The sequence below is a fragment of the Plecotus auritus genome, assembly GCF_963455305.1.
Source record: "Plecotus auritus genome assembly, chromosome: 10".
Classification (NCBI taxonomy): Eukaryota; Metazoa; Chordata; class Mammalia; order Chiroptera; family Vespertilionidae; genus Plecotus; species Plecotus auritus.
Window position 1 is genome coordinate 9433884 of NC_137785.1, and position 18780 is coordinate 9452663.

At 41.5% G+C, this 18780-nt stretch overlaps 1 protein-coding gene across 1 annotated transcript; it reads right to left on the minus strand.

Moving 5' to 3' along the window:
• Positions 1–9490: 9490 nt before the first annotated feature.
• LOC308235856 (N-formyl peptide receptor 2-like) lies at positions 9491–16336 on the minus strand. Its single transcript, XM_080645032.1, has 2 exons — positions 16289–16336; positions 9491–11350 (listed from the first exon to the last, which is right to left on the minus strand). The coding sequence occupies exon 2, from the start codon at positions 11337–11339 to the stop codon at positions 10284–10286; it is 1056 nt and encodes a 351-aa protein (XP_080501158.1). The 5' UTR covers positions 11340–11350; positions 16289–16336; the 3' UTR covers positions 9491–10283.
• Between the last annotated feature and the right edge of the window lie 2444 nt (positions 16337–18780).

Genomic DNA, 18780 nt, shown 5'->3' on the forward strand with positions numbered 1-18780 from the left:
GCGTTTAGCGGTTGGCGGGGGTGGGGTGGGGGTGTCTGATGGTGATGAGTTGCCGGAGGGGCCGCTTGGCTGTAAGTGGCGGTATCAAGGGAGTGGGTCATTTTGAGGGTCAGTGTGCGGCGTGAGCCTGAGGCGGCCCCGGGTCACTCGGGAACTTCCGCTGTGTCTGGGGGCTGTGTGGGGCGGTGACCATTTAAGTGTGATGGGCCGGGCGGTTCAGTACTTTTTGAGTCCACAGGTTCTGATCATGGGAACAGGCTTTTTTGGCGCCGTAGTTCTCACAGTTGACAGAATTTAGTCTGTCCTAGCCAGTCTTCTCCTCAAAGGCCATTTTCAACTCTCCTTGGACCCCAAGTCATGCTCTTGTCTTACTTTTTTTTTTTTTTTAATGTATTTTTATGGATTTCAGAGAGGAAGGGCAAGGGAGAGAGAGAGAGAAACATCACTGATGAGAGAGAATCATCCAGTGGCCTCCTACTGCACGCCCCACACCGGGGATCAAGCCCGCAACCCAGGCATGTGCCCTTGACTGGAATCGAACCCGGGACCTTTCAGTCTACAGGCCTACCCTCTAGCCACCGAGCCAAACAGGCTAGGGTTCTTGTCTTACTCTTTCTATGAAAAATGAAAAGACTTTGAAGTTGCGATTTTGTGGTTTTTTATAAGACATTTGGTCTTCACAGTTCCTGGCTCAGAGCTCCCCAAACCTTTGGCGTTTAAGTGTGAAGAGGGATAAAGTGTTAGGTTATTGAGGTGACTTTGTGCCCCACACTAGGATGGAGGCTGTTGCCAGGAGAACCAACCTCATGATTTGAAGGTTGGACCTTCCCCACTCCTACCCCCACCTCTACCTCTGGGGAGGGGAGAAGGGATTGAGATTGAATTCCTCACCAGCATCCAGGGAATTAATCAATCATGGCTACTGAAGCCCCCATAAAAAACCAAGTGGACAACTGGTGGCCCCTTTCTTTCAGAAAACTTCCAGGTTTCCGGCCTGCGTGGCTCAGTGGTTGAGCATCGACCTATGAACCAGGAGGTCAGGGTTGGATTCATGTTCAGGGCACCTGCCTGGGTTGTGGGCTCGATCCCCAGTAGGGGGTGTGCAGGGGGCAGCCGGTCAATGATTCTCATCATTGATGTTTCTATCTCTTTCTTCCTCTCTGAAATCAATAAAAAATATATATATTTTAAAAAGAGAGAGAGAGAAAGCTTCCACATGGGGGAACCAGAACACTTCCACTTCCACGTAGCGTGAGTGGTGGGCCTCAAGCTCCAGGTGGACAGAGCTCCTGTGTTCAAGAACTCCACCTCTATATCTCTTCTGGCTTTTGATTCATGTTTTTTTAAATATATATTTTATTGATTTTTTTTTTTTACAGAGAGGAAGGGAGAGGGATAGAGAGCTAGAAACATCGATGAGAGAGAAACATCGATCAGCTGCCTCCTGCACACTCCCCACTGGGGATGTGCCCGCAACCGAGGTACATGCCCTTGACCGGAATCGAACCCGGGACCCTTGAGTCCGCAGGCCGATGCTCTATCCACTGAGCCAAACCGGTTAGGGCTGATTCGTGTTTTTTAATATGCTTTGTAATAAATCAATTTAGTGAGTAAATGGGGTTTCTTGAGTTCTGTGAGCTATTAATGGAACCCAAGGAGGAGTTTGTTGGAACCTCTTTATATCCAGTTGGTCAGAAGTACAGTTAAAGGACCTTAGCACCTTAGCAGCATATGGGACTGAGCCCTTTACCTGAGGAATCTGATTTTGTCTCTGGGCAGATAGTGTTAGAAGTGAGTTGAATTCTCAGATACCTTGATGATGGCCAAGAAATTGCTGTTGGTATGGGGAAGCCTCCACACACATGTTGGAATCGGGTCTGGGGAACCCCTTTTCAAAAGTGATTAGATAATCTGCAATAATTTGTGTTAGGAAAGTTGGGGCTTCTGCCTGTTGTCCTTGAGGTTTTTGTATATTTCACCTGAGTATTTTCTTTTTTCTGGTTATTACACAGGCAGTGAGAAACAGGCCAGTTGCCTCAAAATATACTACCTAAAGACAACAATAGTTAAAATTTGCATATGTTTCTTATTTTAGGCTTTTAAAAAGTTATCTTGTGTACCAGGATAGGTACACAAGAATGTTCACAGCAGCAGTTTATAATAGACAAAAATGAGGAACAATTCCAATGTCCATCCACAGTAAAATGGAGAGAATACCAGAAGTATTTTTTTAAGAAAGTATTTTCCACAGAGTTAGTAAGATGGGTCATTTATAGATGACTACCCCAAGTGATACGATATTATTCAATTAATAACTTTTTTCTGATGGTATGAATTGTGATCAGTTGTAGGGCCTGCCTGGTTTCTCCACTCTAAAGCTACTGTTTCCCCTTAGAAATTATTAAATTGCAGAGATAATTTGAGACTGTGTAAATGCCATGCTCCTCATCAGACCTTTGTTAGTTTTATCAGCCACTGGTTATTCTTACCTGGTTCATTATTACCATGATGACTACAAAATAGTGATTTTTCTAACTATTCTATATATATTTAATATTTGGTATTCTGTAAGAAAGGGCTTTTCTCTTTCCTCCATTTATTTGCTTATTTTTTAAATTTTTTTAATGTCACTATGGATTCAAGAGTTGTTTTATTCACTGCTTTATCATCTTTGCTGTCATTGTTTTGAGCTCATATTTCCTCATATTTGGCCAATGCAAGTCCTGTCAACTTGGCTTTTGTGTATTTTTTTAATCCTCACCGGAAGATATTTTTCCATTGATTTTTAGAGAGTGGGAGGGAGGGGAGAGAGGAAAGAGAGAGAAACATCAATTGGTTGCCTCCTGCACCCACCCGGACGCTCTGACCATTGAGCAACACTGGCCAGGACAACTGTGTATTTTTGACATGTTCCAACCGTTTTGTGAGTACTTTATTTTGGCCCAGGCGCCTTTATTTTCCTTGCCCCAGTGCTGGAATCGGTGATTTCTCCAAGGTGTCCTAGGTTTTTAAGATGCAGAATTGTATTTAGAAACAACGATCAGGGTGCTAGGTATCCCCATTGCTACTGAGGTCATTGCTTTTTAGGCTCAGTGGACAGAACTAGGACTCACACTCCTGTATATCTCTGTGTATTTATATAACCATGAATCACACTGGTAATTCTCATTTACATCCAACACCTTGGACTCATTCTAGTCTTCCCCCTCTCCATGTTTGTTACTCGATTCTCCAACAGTGTCAAGATCTTTCTCCCATTATTCTAAAAATATTTACTTTTTTTGTCCCAAATGTTGGGGTACAGTGTTGAAAAGTTACTTTGGACATTTTTTAAAATCACTTTGGTGCGGTTATGAATAATATATAGTTAAATTAGTTATTTTCTATTTATATTCTATTTTAGAAATTTTCTACCCATGCTTCTTTATATTTATTTTTTGTATGCAAAACATTAGCATGGCACCAGATGTCAAAACTATGCTGAAAGTTTTGTATAATTTTGTATACAATTATTCAACAAGGAAATTCATGTGATTTTTTTAGTTTATATACTTCCAACAAAGTTTCATACTTTCTGATTGGTGTTTCGAGATTCTTAGGATATATACCCAGAAGTGGGATTGCTGGGTCTAAAAGCAGTTCCATTTTTAACTTTTTGAGGAAACTCCATACTGTTCTCCACAGTGGCTGCACCGGTCTGCATTCCCACCAGCAGTGCATGAGGGTTCCCTTTTCTCCACATCTTCACCAGCACTTGTCGTTTGTTGATTTATTGAAAGTTGCTATTCTGACAGGTGTGAGGTGATACCTCACTGTAGTTTTAATTTACATTTCTCTGATGATTAGTGATGTTGAGCATATTTTCATATGTCTATTGGCCATCAGTATGTCCTCTTTGGAGAAGTATCTATTTAGATCCTTTGCCCATTTTTTAATTGGATTGTTTGTATGTTTTTTTGGTGTTGAGTCTTATAAGTTCTTCATATTTTTTGGGATATTAACCCCTTATCAGATGTATCATTGGCGAACCTAACCCACATTATTTTTTTAAAAAATATATTTTATTGATTTTTTACAGAGAAGAAGGGAGAGGGATAGAGAGTTAGAAACATCGATGAGAGAGAAACATCGATCAGCTGCCTCCTGCACACCCCCTACTGGGGATGTGCCCGCAACCAAGGTACATGCCCTTGACCGGAATCGAACCCGGGACCTTTCAGTCTGCAGGCTAACGCTCTATCCACTGAGCCAAACCGATTTCAGCCCTAACCCACATTTTAAAAATACTACCCAAGCAATCCTGCTGGAGTATTAGTTGTAGATCGACAGGTGGGAAACAGGTACCTAGATGGTGTGTGGAGCTGGGTGAGGCCTGAGATGGGAATGTGAGGGAAAAACACCGTTGGCCAATCCTCAGCGTCCCCAAGTTAGGGAATATTTACACTTCACTTGGATTTCCTTGATCTAGTAGCAGTGGTAACTCTTAGGGTGGGATGAGATCACGAGAGATCTGCAGACTCTTCCTGTATGTTCTCAGCTGAAGGGGACTTCCTGGATTTAAAAAGTACAGTTTCTATTCAGAGGCTCATAGAAATCACTCTGGAGTGGCTCACAGGGAAAGGAATCAAGCATTCCTAGAGGTTCTCTCCCAATGAGGTCATGAAGCTGAGGCTGAGGCAGGACTTCCATTTCCTTGCTTTGGGTTTCAGCCACAAGGTGGAGCCCGGTTTCTGATGAGTTTGTTTTCATTAGCCCTGGACACACCAAAGCCGGTCAGCCAGGACTGTTTGCTACGGCTGCCTTTGACTGGTCCGCTCCCTATCCTAGTAAGTGCAAATGTAGAGAATTGCAGTGTCGATATGAATGGGTTGCCCTGCTTCAAGCAGCCTGAATCCAGAAGCTATGAAGTTCTCCTGGTATTAAGGAAAAAGGAGCTAAATTTGATGGAACTATTTTTTTTAAATGTGGACTAGAACAAACCCAAGGGAAAAAATGGGTAAAAGATAAACATGAAGATCAATACATTTTTGTAAAAGAAACAACCATGTACCACCAGCAAGTCAAGGCATCAGTACTCCACAAGCCATCAGCCACAACCTGTTTTTCCTAATCACTTTTCCTCCTTCATTCTGCTTGTAACCACTATCTTGACTATTGTGGTAACTAATTCATCATTTTTCCTTTATAATTTTACTACATAGTGACATATTCCTAACCTGTATAGTGTAATATTTTGTCATTTATTACTACAATCTGTACCTCTAAACAGATAAGAACTTCAAAAATAATAGCCATATGGCCCAGCTGGTGTGGCTTGGTAGTTTAGCAGCGACCCAGGAACCAAGAGGTCACTGGTTGGATTCCCAGTCCGGGCACATGCCCAGATTGCGAGCTCGATCCCCAGTAGGAGGCATGCAGGAGGCAGCCGATCAATGTTTCTATCTCTCTATCCCTCTTCCTTCCTCTCTAAAAATCAATAAAAACATATATTTTTAAAAATATATTTTATTGATTTTTTTTACAGAGAGGAAGGGAGAGGAATAGAGAGTTAGAAACATTGATGAGAAAGAAACATCGATCAGCTGCCTCCTGCACGCCCCTACTGGGGATGTGCCCGCAACCAAGGTACATGCCCTTGACTGGAATTGAACCTGGGACCCTTCATTCCACAGGCCAACGCTCTATCCACTGAGCCAAACCGGTCAGAGCAATAAAAACATTTTTAAAAAATAATAAAAAAGTAAAAAACAAGAATTATTAAATAGCCATATTACAACTAACACCCAATGAAACTAATTAGTTTTGAAATTGGATTTTTTTTTCTTTTTTTCCAATATGTTTTTATTGATTTTAGAGAGAGAGAGAGAGTAAGGGAGAGGGAGAGAGAGAGGGAAACATCGATCAGCTGTCTCCTACACACCCCCTACTGGGGATCAAGCCTGCAATCTGGGCATGTGCCCTAACCTGGAATCGAGTCAGTGACCTCTTAGTGCCTGCTCAATCAACTGAGCGATACCAGCCAGGGCAATTTTTTTTCTGTTCAGGCTCATATATATATATCTCCTATATAATAAAAGGCTAATTTGCAAATTGTCCCCTCGGGAATTCGACTGACTGGAAGTTCAACTGACCGGGAGTTCAACTGACCGGGAGTTCAACCACTTGTTATGATGTGTGCTGACCACCAGGGGGTGGCACAGAACAAAGGAAGGCCCCGGCTGGCACCTGGCAGCCAGGGGAAGGAAGGCCCCGATCGGCCCTGATTGCCAGCTAGGCCTAAGGACCCTACCCTTTCACAAATTTTGTGCACTGGGCCTCTAGTGTGTGTGTGTGTGTGTGTGTGTATGCGCACACACACACACACACACACACACACACACACACACGCTGAGTGGCCAGATTATTATGATCTCTGAACGCATAATAATATGGCCACTCAGTGTATTTGTATTTCACATGAGTACCAAAAGTAGTATTCTAGACTTTTGCTGGAGATCAACCACCTATTTGCCCTGAGCTTTCTATCAGCCAGTGCAAAGGGGAAAACTGATCAGGTGCACGATTTATAGTATCTTTGATATCAAATAAATGAGGTACTCAAGAGAAGTACACTGAGTGGCCATATTATTATTCGTTCAGAGATCATAATAATCTGGCCACTCAGTGTGTGTATGTATATATATATCAAGAAAAGTTGTCTTCCTAAAAGAGATGTAGCAATGGCTCTATAGCCCTAGCTTTAGATATGTGCAAGAGAATCAACTGAATTATGTGTTACCTTTTAATTTTCCCCACAGATAAACCCATATGTATGCAGCTATTTATAGTAGCATTGTTGGTAACAGCAAAGGACTAGAAACAGTTTACAATGGATGTTAGCCAAAAGGCCAGAGAAGCAATTGAAAACAATTTAAATGTTCATTCATAAGAGACTGGTTAAATACATTTTGTCACATCAATGGAATACAATGCAAGCATTATAAAGAAGGAGGATTCTTTACGAGGATTCTTTACGTACTGGTGTGATGTAACCATTGTGTCTCATTGCTTCGAATTTACTCACATCTTACCTAAAAGGATGGCTGAAGAAAAGTATTGGTTTAGGTGTATGGATTTCCACAAACATTGGCAAGGAAGAGGGGGTGAAATACAGAGTAAGAGGTTTTGAGTCTCTGCCACATCCTATTTTGGAGTTTCAGACTCTGTCAGGTCTAGAAGTGTTTCTTTGTGGTAAATGTTCCATAAACTTAAAAGAATCCTCAGCTTCCAGACTTCCACTATACAATGGAGCAATGGGAATGAAGTGTCCACAATAGAAACTTCCAATGAAGCACAGAAAAGTGGAGAGGATGTAGCAGGCACAATTGCTTTAGTTAACCAGGGCCAGGAGGCAGAATAATAAGAATTCCCTGCCCTGGCCGTGGAGGGTTCTTAACTACCCACTTTGGAAGCACTGGTTCTCCGATCCAGAGGGTGTACACCATCCTTTATGGCTGTTGGCTTTGCCCTCTTGGGTTTCTTGTTTCTTGTTTTCTGTGGCCACACCTTCGATGGGCATTGGAGTGTATACATTTCTGGGGAAGCAAAAAGCATTTCCAGGAGTCAAGAATGCTAGCGAAACGGGTCAACTGCTCTGCATTGGAAATACAAAAACGTTAGGGGTGACATGAAGGAAAGGGAAAGAGTGACTGAGTAAAGCAGTGGATGAGTGAAGGATGTTTAAATATTAAATTGTAGGTTAATAACATACAAATTTCAGGTACACAATTCTATAATACATTCTTTGTTTATTGCATTGTGTGTCCGCCACCCAAAGTCTAATCTCCTGGGTGAAGGATTATTTTAAAGTTGTTTTTTTTAAAAAATATATATTTTTTACAGAGGGGAAGGGAGAGGGATAGAGAGTTAGAAACATTGATGAGAGAGAAACATCGATCAGCTGCCTCCTGCACACCCCCTACTGGGGATGTGCCCGCAACCAAGGTATATGCCCTTGACCGGAATCAAACCTGGGACCCTAGCATCTGCAGGCCGATGCTCTATCCACTGAGCCAAACCAGTTAGGGCAAGGATTTTTTTAATAAGAAGACTACCTAACATGAATTTTGAATACTTTTTTTTTTGCCAGTAAGTCAGGAAAATATTTTACACAATAAAGGGCAATCTGTGAGTGATTATTTGAAGAAAGCAAGAAAAGAGGCTGAGTACCATTATGGACTGATTTATTTGAAAACACAGCCATCAGTCAACAGCCAGAGTACTTTATGTGAAATAGAAAGTCAAAATCTGACGTGGTCATAAAAATGTAAACAGAATGAGGATTTGTGAAAATTGTGGGCATGGGGATAAGAGTTCAGTGGACATGGCTCCATTCATGACATGAGTGTAGAGAGAATTTTTAAAAAAAACATATTTTATTGATATTTTACAGAGAGGAAGGGAGAGGGATAGAGAGCTAGAAACATCGATGAGAGAGAAACATCAATCAGCTGCCTCCTGCACACCCCCTACTGGGGATGTGCCTGTAACCAAGGTACATGCCCTTGACTGGAATCGAACCTGGGACCCTTCAGTCCGCAGGCCGACGCTCTATCCACTGAGCCAAACCGGTTTCAGCTAGTGTAGAGAGAATTTTAATTGGACATCAAAGATTCTCACTTGACACCTGCATGGTACTGGTTATTGTTTCATTAATTCAATAACTACGTGTCAAGTATCTATCACATATCAGTCACTATTTTACACCTTGGGCATCATGATTCATTAGAGAACAGTACAGACCAGATTCCTGCCCTCAGAGAGCTTATATTCTCATTATGTAAAGGAGGCCATACCAAGTACTGTAAATAGTTATACTGTTGCATGCCAATACATTGGATAGTTTGTATGAAATGCTAAATTTCTTGAAAGTCACAGTTGATTAAAACTGACAGTCACTCTTTCCCTTGAAAGTCAGTTGATTAACACAAACATCTTACTAAATGGTGAAGTACCAAAGTACTTAAATCTGGAGATTCTAACCACTATTCACATAATAGAGCCTGTTATTAAAAGCCTTCTCATAAAGGAAACCCAAGCCCCAACTGGCTTCACTGGTAAATTTCTCTACACATTTATAAAGATTCTAGTAGCCCTGCGCACGAATCTGTGCGCCAGTAGGTCGCTGCCACCCTCCTGTAGCTCCCCTCGCCCCCATAGCTTGCTGACTGCCCCCTCCTGTAGCTCTCTGCCACCCGCTTGTGTTCGCTGCCCCACCCTCCTGCAGATCCATGATCTGGTCTTTATGCTGTTGATCGTTAGGCCTCATGGCGTAATGGATAATTAGCATATTCCTCTCTTATTATATAGGATAACACCAGAGAAAAGAATCAGGGAATCACTTCCCAGCTCTTTCCAGGAGGCCATTATAAGATGATGTAAAACCTGACACAGACATTAGAGGGAAGCAAAAGAACAGACCAATTTTCACATAAACATAAATGCAGAATTCCAAACCAGTCAAGTAAGATTTATTAGAAATATATAAAATACATCGTGAGCAAGTCTGGCTTGTTCTAGGAATACAAGGGTACTTTAACATTCAAAATTGAATATAAAAAAAATTTAAAAAATGAATATAATCGCTGAGCCAGCGTAGCTCAGTGGTTGAGCGTCCACCTATGAGACAGGAGGTTATGGTTCGATTCCCAGTCAGGGCACATGCCTGGGTTGCGGGCTCAATCCCCAGTCAATGATTCTCTCACATCATTGATGTTTCTACCTCTCTCTCCCTTCCTCTCTGAAATCAATAAGAATATAATAAAAAATGAATATAATTTATGATGTAAATGAAAGGAAAATATAATATGATCATCTTAACATATTCAGAAACGCATTTGATACAGTGCAGTAGCGATTCATGATTTAAAAAAGAAGAAACTCTTATAAGCTGGGTATAGAAAAAGAATTCTGTAGTCTGATAAAAAAAAAAGCTTACAAAACAGCCATAGCAAACATCTTACTAAATGGTGAAATACCAAAGTTGTCCACTTAATATACTCTCTTATCTAAGTTTTATAGATTCACTATCACTCTTTCCCACCTCCACTAACCCCAGGGTATATGCTGTGGTGCCAAAGCCAAAAATGACAGAAATAATACCCATAAGTCCATTTCTTCCCACCATACTGAGGGCACCAAAGTAGTTTTCATGATGAGTGGCTCATTGTGACCCAAGGTAATATGAAGCTGGAACCAGGATCAGGGTAGGAACAGGCAGAGCTTGAAAATGTCTGCCTGCCCCCTCACATTGCCTGTAACTCAGTCTCTATAGGAAGTGAAGCAGATTTGGTTGTTGTATCACTGCCTGGGGCTGAGTCCTCGGTCATGGCCCTCTCCAGGCTGGCAGGCAGAGAGTGGATCAGTGTCTTTCGGAAGTCTTGGCCAATGAAGACATAGAGCATTGGGTTGAGGCAGCTGTTGAAGAAGGCCAAGGCTTCCAGTAGGGTACTTAGGATATCAAGGACTTTGTACTTACTCCCGAGCAATATCTCTCTGAGCCAAACTGTGTTCAGAAGGGCAACCAGTTGAAAGGGGAACCAACAAACAAAGAAGGAAACCACAACTGCAGTGAGAACCCGTGAGGAACGGCTGGAATTAATCATGCCTTTTTTAGAGAGCTTGAGAGCAATGAGCCCGTAGCAGATAGCGACGATGGACATTGGCATAGTGAAGCCAATGACAAACCGGATGACCCCTCTAACTGTCATCACGGTGAAGGCCACCTCCAGCCACTTTTGAGGGGTGTCAGCCCAGGATGCAAAGTTGAAAGTACAGTACACATTCCCATTTTTATCATTTACTGTTGTCAAGAAGATGAAAATTTGCAAGGTAAGGACTAGTGCAAGAATCCAGGGTACAATGATCAGTTTTGTAGCCAGAGTTACAGTGCGGTGGTTGTGGGCCCAGACTGGGTGCAAGACACAAATACAGCGATCCAGAGCAATGAAAGCAATGAGGAAGACACTTCCAAACAAGTTAATGTCCACTATAATGTGAATTAACTTGCATAGGAACCAGCCAAAAGGCCATTGTTCTTTCATGATACTTGACACCATGAGGAATGGTAGAGTGGCCAGGAAAGAGAAATCAGCTAAGGCCAGGTTCAGGTAACACAAGGTGGTGACTGTGCGTGCCATCCGGAATCCAGCCACCCAGATCACAAGCCCATTGCCCAGGATGCCGAGAACAAAGGTGATCCCTTGAATCACCCATGAGACAATCTGCAGAACAGTGTAGCCAGTAGACTCATGGAGCATCTCATCAGATATGTTCAAAGAGATGGAGAAGTTGGCTTCCATCTTGCCCACACCTGAAACATTTCAACAATGGGAATTTATCAGCTGTGAAAACATCAGGCCAACATCAACTTTCACTAGAGCTTCCTCTCCAAACAGGATACCCGCTCTACTGAACCTTGTGGCTAGTCACTATAAACTTGACAGACTCTTGGCTGTTCCTTTGGGAAAGGACAGTTCTCCATATTCCCATAATTACTAGTATGCATTCTACCAATTAGGCTGATACTTAATTAAGAGGGTTGTAAGGCTCCTGTCCATCAGCAGAATCCTGAGCTGAGGGTGTATAAACAACAGAAAATTGATGGGAGGCATCTTCAGCACAGTGAGGGAGCACTAGACTCAGAGTGAGTATGGTCACAACCCTTCCGCCCATGACTCAATGCATAGATGCTGGCAGGCTCAGCAACCTCTTCCAGCCCCTGTTTCTCACAGACTCCCAGCTCCTGTTCCTCTTCCTGTGAGAAACCTTGACCTACTGTGGTGTTCGTCTCACCACAACTCCCCTCACATGGCTCTTGAGGATTGCATTGCTGAATATGGTGCTAGTCTTAGAGTGTGGTTTGAGTTTATAGTCAAAGAGGATCTTGAATAGTTACTGGTAATATGTAGTAATATGTTACATCCTGTGGATTCTGTGCTAGAAGAGGTCAGAGAAGGGGGCTCTTCTCTATATTCAACCCTCTGTTTTTCATTGTCTCTCTTTGATATGCAGCTCTTCTCCATTTGGGATGCAAAGAATTTTCACCCACTGTATAGCTTTAGTGTCTGTGACATAAAGAATATGAGATTAATAGATTTAGTTAATATTTGTGGGGGTTTTATTAGAGACCAGGCATTATCTTTAGTGGTGATCTAGGTACCTATGTAGGGATCTAGTTTGACCTTCATACAACTCTATAATGTCCATTGTTTCCAGTTTTCATAAGAATAAATTGATATGCTGAGCAATTAGAAGACCTGTGGAAGTCACTTAGTAGGTAAGTAATAGAGGAAGGACTTGAACCAGCTTGAGCTGTCTTCAAGTCCTTCCTTCACTACACAACTGTGACAGACATTGCTGGATTCTGTTCCAACATCTGTTCCCCCAATTTTCTTTGCTAACCAAACCCAATTTTGAAAACTTTTCAGGGAAGATGTCTCTCAATTTTGGGGGTGCCTATGTACATTTAATACTTGTCATAATATTGCACGACATCCATTTTGAGCCCTCTTCACCAAGGGGAAACTGTGATCCAAGGGTTTCAGCAGTTTGTTCACCATCATGAGCCCAACCAGTCAGTATATAGAACAAGCTTTGAAAACCAGATTGAACCAGTTCCAGAGCCACGGCCTTTTCCTCTGTAAATACCGCCTTTCAAGGATCTTCCCAAGATTACCTGGAGATATCCATAACCTACCATGACAATTTGCCTCATTCCTTCCCTTTTCATTCTTCTTCCCTTCTTTTGTCTTCACTCATCGCTTTTACCGAATCTTCTATGGGATGTTGATTAATGTAGTGCAGGTTTTCTCAACCTTGGCAACACTAGCATTTGGGGCTGGGGAGTTCTTTGTTGTGGGGGACTGTGTTGTACATTGTAGGATGTTTAGCAGCATCCCTGGCCTCTAGATATTACTACCCATAATCGAATAGATGCCATTAGCAGCATCCTTCTGCTGTGACAACCAAAAGTCTCTGCAGACACTGTGAAATGTCCCCTGGGGGAAAGTCACCCCAGTTGAGAGTCAGTGTCATAGTGTAGTGCTGGGCTCAGGACTTAAGTCAATCTGTATTCTAATCTCCTCTCTGACACCTGCTTTGAAGGTCAGTTTCCTCCTTTACAGAATGGTGTGACTTTGTGGTTAGTGTGGTTTGTAGGTGATGATTAGATGAGAATAGACATGGAAATACTTTAGGCTGAACATAGGGGAACCTCTGATGCTCACCAGTCTCTGTCCTGTGTCCTGAGATTCAGTCCTCGTTTATTCATTGTGGAAGCTCAAATTCAGGTCAAGAACAATGCTCATAATAACCGTAATGACTACTTATGACATTTTCATGTGCCAAGAGCTCCTCTTTTAACTCTCACTGCAATTCTCATGCTTTTGAGGATTACATGCATGAATATGTTTAAAGCACTAAGAATATTTTGCGACTTTGTAAATATGGAATCATAGTGGTTATAATTAGTATAGCCATTGTACAGATGAGGAAGTGAAGGCTTAAACTGGTTACATTAATTGTTTGAAACCTCCATTTAGAAAGAAGTAGAACCTGCATTTGAGTTCAGGCCGATGGCTTCCACCAGAAATGTGCTCTAAACTTTCTCCCACCTCATATTCCTTAAACAGGGTCAGTTTCTTTCTACCCACCCACTCAGCACCTCCCAGTTCATTCAGGAGCTATAATGTGCTCAATTATGTCTAAAACATTGGTTTAAAATATGCTGGCACAACAGGGAAGGATGATTGTGCAATGGCAGGTGGGGAAAGGTCATTGAGGTAAAGTTGTGAAATTATGAGCCCACTCAATAAGGGTGGAGGAGAGCCTGTGATCCACAGATGGATTATGATGGCTGCTATTTGGTGACTCATAAAAGGTGTCATTCACAGGACAGTTTATCAACTCCTGTGAAACCATCCTTGCTTTTGATAAATATCATCATCCATGGTCCTGGCAGAGGAAGTGACCTTCCCAGTGTCTAAATTATTAAGGGTAACTGGATTTATGACCACAGATTTCATAAGCTTCCTATTAGTTTACTCTATTTCTTCATCATGTTCCCATTTTAATACTTTGAAATAATTGTTTCAGTTCTGCTTTCTCCTTGAACTTCTTAAGGTTTCGATTCCCGCTTTCACCTGATGCCCTTGCCTTATATTTTAATGAGACTATGCTAGAAATTATTTATGAACTTTTTTAGCCTTCTCTCAAGCAATCTACCTGCATCTGTAATCTACTCGCATCTGTTTTAGTGAATAGAGTTCTTATTCATTCCAGTTCATACAGTGGGTAAATCAAGAGTTCTTGTTCATTCCCTCTTCAAGTTTGCTCTGGATCCCTCTCTCTGTCTCACCTTTCCAAAAATTACCCTCCAGCAATATCACTATTCTTTTCTGCCAAAACATCCCCAAGACTTTCTTTCTACTAAATCATCGTAGGACACAAACATGATCATATCCCCTTCCTTCACAAAGCAACTGCCTTTGGCTCATGTTCCTTACAGCTTCAGCCCTGTGCTCTCAAGAAAATTCTTTTAGTGAATTTTGTCACCTCAGCTTTTCTCCTAAACTTCTGAAAACTGGCTTAGGTCCTGAGCACTCCATAGAATGTGCTCTCCGTAAGAGGGCCTATGGCCTCCATGTCACTGCTCCTGTGATGCCTTCTCATTTCTTATCCTGATATCTCAGTGATGTAGGATGCCATAAATCCTTTCCTCCTTAAACCACATTTGCATATGCCTTTAGATGATAAAATGTACCTACAACACACTCTTGGTTGTCTTTATAGCTCAATAGACAGCCTCATCTCAGACCAATTTACTAGCTTTCTTTTTTTTTATTTTTAGTATTTTTTATTGATTTCAGAGAGGAAGGGAGAGGGGAGAGAGAGATAGAAACATCAATGATGAGAGAGAATCATTGATCGGCTGCCTCCTGCATACTCCCTACTGAGGATCGAGCCCACAACCCAGGCATGTGCCCTTGACTGGAATCAAACCTGGGACCCTTCAGTCTGCAGGCTGATGCTCTATCCACTGAGCCAAACCAGCTAGGGCCAATTTATTAGCTTTTTCTCCTTCCAAACCTCACATTGTCTCGATCAAACTCTTAGTTCTTCCATCCTCCCAAATCTGTCCCTCTTAATATTCTGTGTTTATTTGGAACTTAAGCACTCAGTTGTTAAATCTCTACCGGTAAATCTGACACATCCTTGAATCCCCTTTCCATGACCGACCCATCTAAGTCAATCAATTCTATCTACAAAGTAACTGGAATAATTTTTATCACCATTAACTTTGTCCATAGATCTTGTCTGGTTGCATATTTGCACTATTCTTCCAAATAGCTTATTCTTGCTTCTGATGCTGTCCCCTTACCCCCACCCAATCCATTCTCTCTTTACATATAAGCCAAATGATTTTTTATAAACACAAATCATGCCATGACATTATTCTGCTCAACACCCTCCAATGGCTTCCAAACTCCTAACTCAAGCTTATCAAGTTCTCCTGGATCTGGGAGGTGTATACCTCAGACCTCACAGACCTACTATCCTCTCATACAGTGTTATGGATCCACACTGAATTCCTTTGATTTCTTGAACATGCCACGCTTATTGCCATATCAGGGCTTTTGCATCCTCTCTTCCTTCTGCCTCCTTTGCCCTTCCATTCAAGCTTCTCGCATCTAGCTCTTTCTGAATAGTCCTATCTCAGCTTAGATACTCTATTCTCAGAGAGGTCCCGCCTGATGCACAGTGCAAAGCAGCTATCCCAGGAACAGCCTATATCACCAGAGACTGTCCTTGTTTACTTGTTTTTTTATATCAAAATACCCTGCACATTAGCACATATGCTACAGAAGACTACATATTTCATTCAATGCTATATCCCTATATTTATGTTGTCCAATAGAACCAGAGTTGTGACTTTCAATTTTGTTAAAGTAAACTAAATAAATTTTAATAATATATTTTATTTTACTCAACACATAGAGACTATCATTTGAGCATAACCAATCTGAGAATTTTCCATGAGACATTTTGTCTTCCTTTTTCATACTAAGTCTTTGAGTATATGAAATTCATTTTTGACTGCAGCTCATCTCAGGTCAGACTGGCAAGAACTCAATAGTCATTTGTGGCAAGTGGATTCTTATTAGACAGTCCAGCTCTAGAGCTCAGGAGGTATCTGCCACATAATAAGTGCTCTCATAACAATTTTTAAACTCTCAGGCTTGGAACTTACCACCAGCTGCGACCTGTTCCTGTGGCCAGTTCCTGTCTTCTTGTGGAGTAACTCAGACGGGAGGGCTTCAGCAGCTGCTTTTTGAAGGACAAGGGGGAGGGACAATGGGCTCAACCAGTCAGGTGACAGGAACTCAGAGCTTCTTGCAATTTCCATAAAACACTCTGGATGTGTTATCAGCTTATTCTTTTTAGAACCTTGGTGTCTGAATATTCCCCTCTTGTCACACCTGCTATGGAAGTTCAGTGCTCTAAATATCAAGGGCCAAGGATGTTTTGTGTCCAGGCCTTTTCTCTTTCAGAGATTCAAGGAAATGAAAGAAATAATTGTTGATGTGAGAGGATTTGGAGGCAAGCAATAAAACACAGTTATTGGTTTAAAAAAAAACCACCTTGTTTCTGGACTCAAACAACACTTCAGACATCAGAGGTGTGGGTTAGTTCTATACTGAAACATTCTCCAATTCTCTGTGGACCTGACCTGGGAGAAAGTTTAGTCTAATTCATTCTGACACTGTCTGGAATTAGAGTCAGATCCTACAAGGTACAGGCCTCGGTGCTACAAGGCTACCCCCCTTCAGGTGCCACTTGGGAGTCCCAGGTTGCCAATTGTACTTAAGACTGACCAGCTGTAAATCAAGGGTCCCCATAGTCCCCCTCCTTAGGTACAGTGATTTGCTAGGATGACTCACAGAACTCAGGAAGGAATTTACTGGTACTTGTTTAGCAATTCATTATTAAGAATACAACTCAGAACAGCCAAATCGAAGAGATGCATTGGGCAAGGTATGGGGATGTGTGTGCACATCATTTTCAAGTTCTCTCTGAGGCATTATCCTCCCAATACCTTGATGTCAACTACCTAGAAGCTCATCAAGTCCTATGGTTCAAGAGTTTTTATGGAGCTTAATATCCAGCACCTTCCCAGCTATTGTTTCCAGAAGTCAGTGTGTTGAGCTGAAATTTAATCACTAGGTCCTACTGAGGCTACCTAGGGGTCCAACCTAACATACCTCATTAGCATAAATTCTGGTGTGATCCAAAGGGACTCCTCATGATAAAAAGACAGTTCTAGCCCTAGGTGGGTTGGGTCAATGGATAGAGCATTGGCCCTCGGACTAAAGGGTCCCAGGTTCCATTCTGGCCAAGGGCCTGTACCTCAGTTGCAGGCTCTATCCCAGGCCCTGGTTGGAGCATGTGTGGGAGGCAACTAATTGAGGTTCCCCCGTCTCTCTCTCTCTCTCTCTCTCTCTCTCTCTCTCTCTCTCTCTCTCTTTCTCGGTCTCCCTTCCACTCTCTAAAAACCCTCAGGTGAGGATTAACAAAAATAAATAAATAAATAAACAAAATTAACAGAAGCATGCAGGAAACTTTTAAAAAATAAATAAAAGACACTTCTATCATTTAGGAAATTGCAAGTGTTTAGATGCCAGTTGTAGGAACCAGGGACTGAAACCAACATTTTTTTGCATTTGAATATTTATTTTGAGTTCACCTTTGCCAATGCATCAGGATGTTCTGTTACACATTAGATGACAACGTGTGAGTGATTATTTGCGGAAACCAAGAAAAAAGGCTGAGAACTACTGTAGATTGATTTATTTCAAAGCAAAGACACCAGTCAACAGTTAGCCAGAGTACTTTATTTGAAACAGAAAGTCAAAATCTGAGGTGTTCATAGAAAGATAAGCCACTTGAGGATTTGAAAAAATTTTGGGAATGGCAGCGAGAGTGCAATAAACAGGCCCCCATTCATGATGAATTCAGAGTTCACTTAATTTTACATTAAAGGTCTTCAGTTGATACCAGGATGATGCTATTATTTACTGAGTCATTAATTGTATAACTCCTTCTTGGGTGTCTATCACATGTCAGGCACTATTTTACACATATGGTTTTGGGGTTCATTCATGAACAATGAAGGCCAAACCCTGCCCTCAGGTAGATTACATTCTTATCAGGTAAAGATACCCCTATCAAGTACTGTAACACAGTTGTCATCCTCTTTCATACCAATAAATTTGACCATTTGGAAAATATGGCTAAATTCCTTGAACGTCACAGATTACCAAAACAGACAGAAGAGGTAATAGAAGGTCTGAATAGTGTGAAGTTATTAAAGGAATTGAGTCTGTTAAGAAGTCTTCTCAAAAAGAAATCCCAAGACTCAACTTGCTTCACTGGTGAATTTCTCTAAACGTTAATAAAAAATATAACACCAGAGAATAGTATTGGAGGAATCACTTCCCAGCTCTTTTTCTTTTGATGTAAAACCTGACATAGATATAAGAGGAAAGTAAAAGACTAAACCCACCTTTACAGAATCATAAATGCAGAAATTCCAAACCCATCTAGTGAGATTAATTAGAAATATACAAAATATATCATGACCAACTGTGGTTATTCTATGAATACAAAGGTAATTTGACATTCAAAAATAAATACAGTTTATGATGGTGTAAGTAAAATGGTAAAAATAATATGATCATCTTA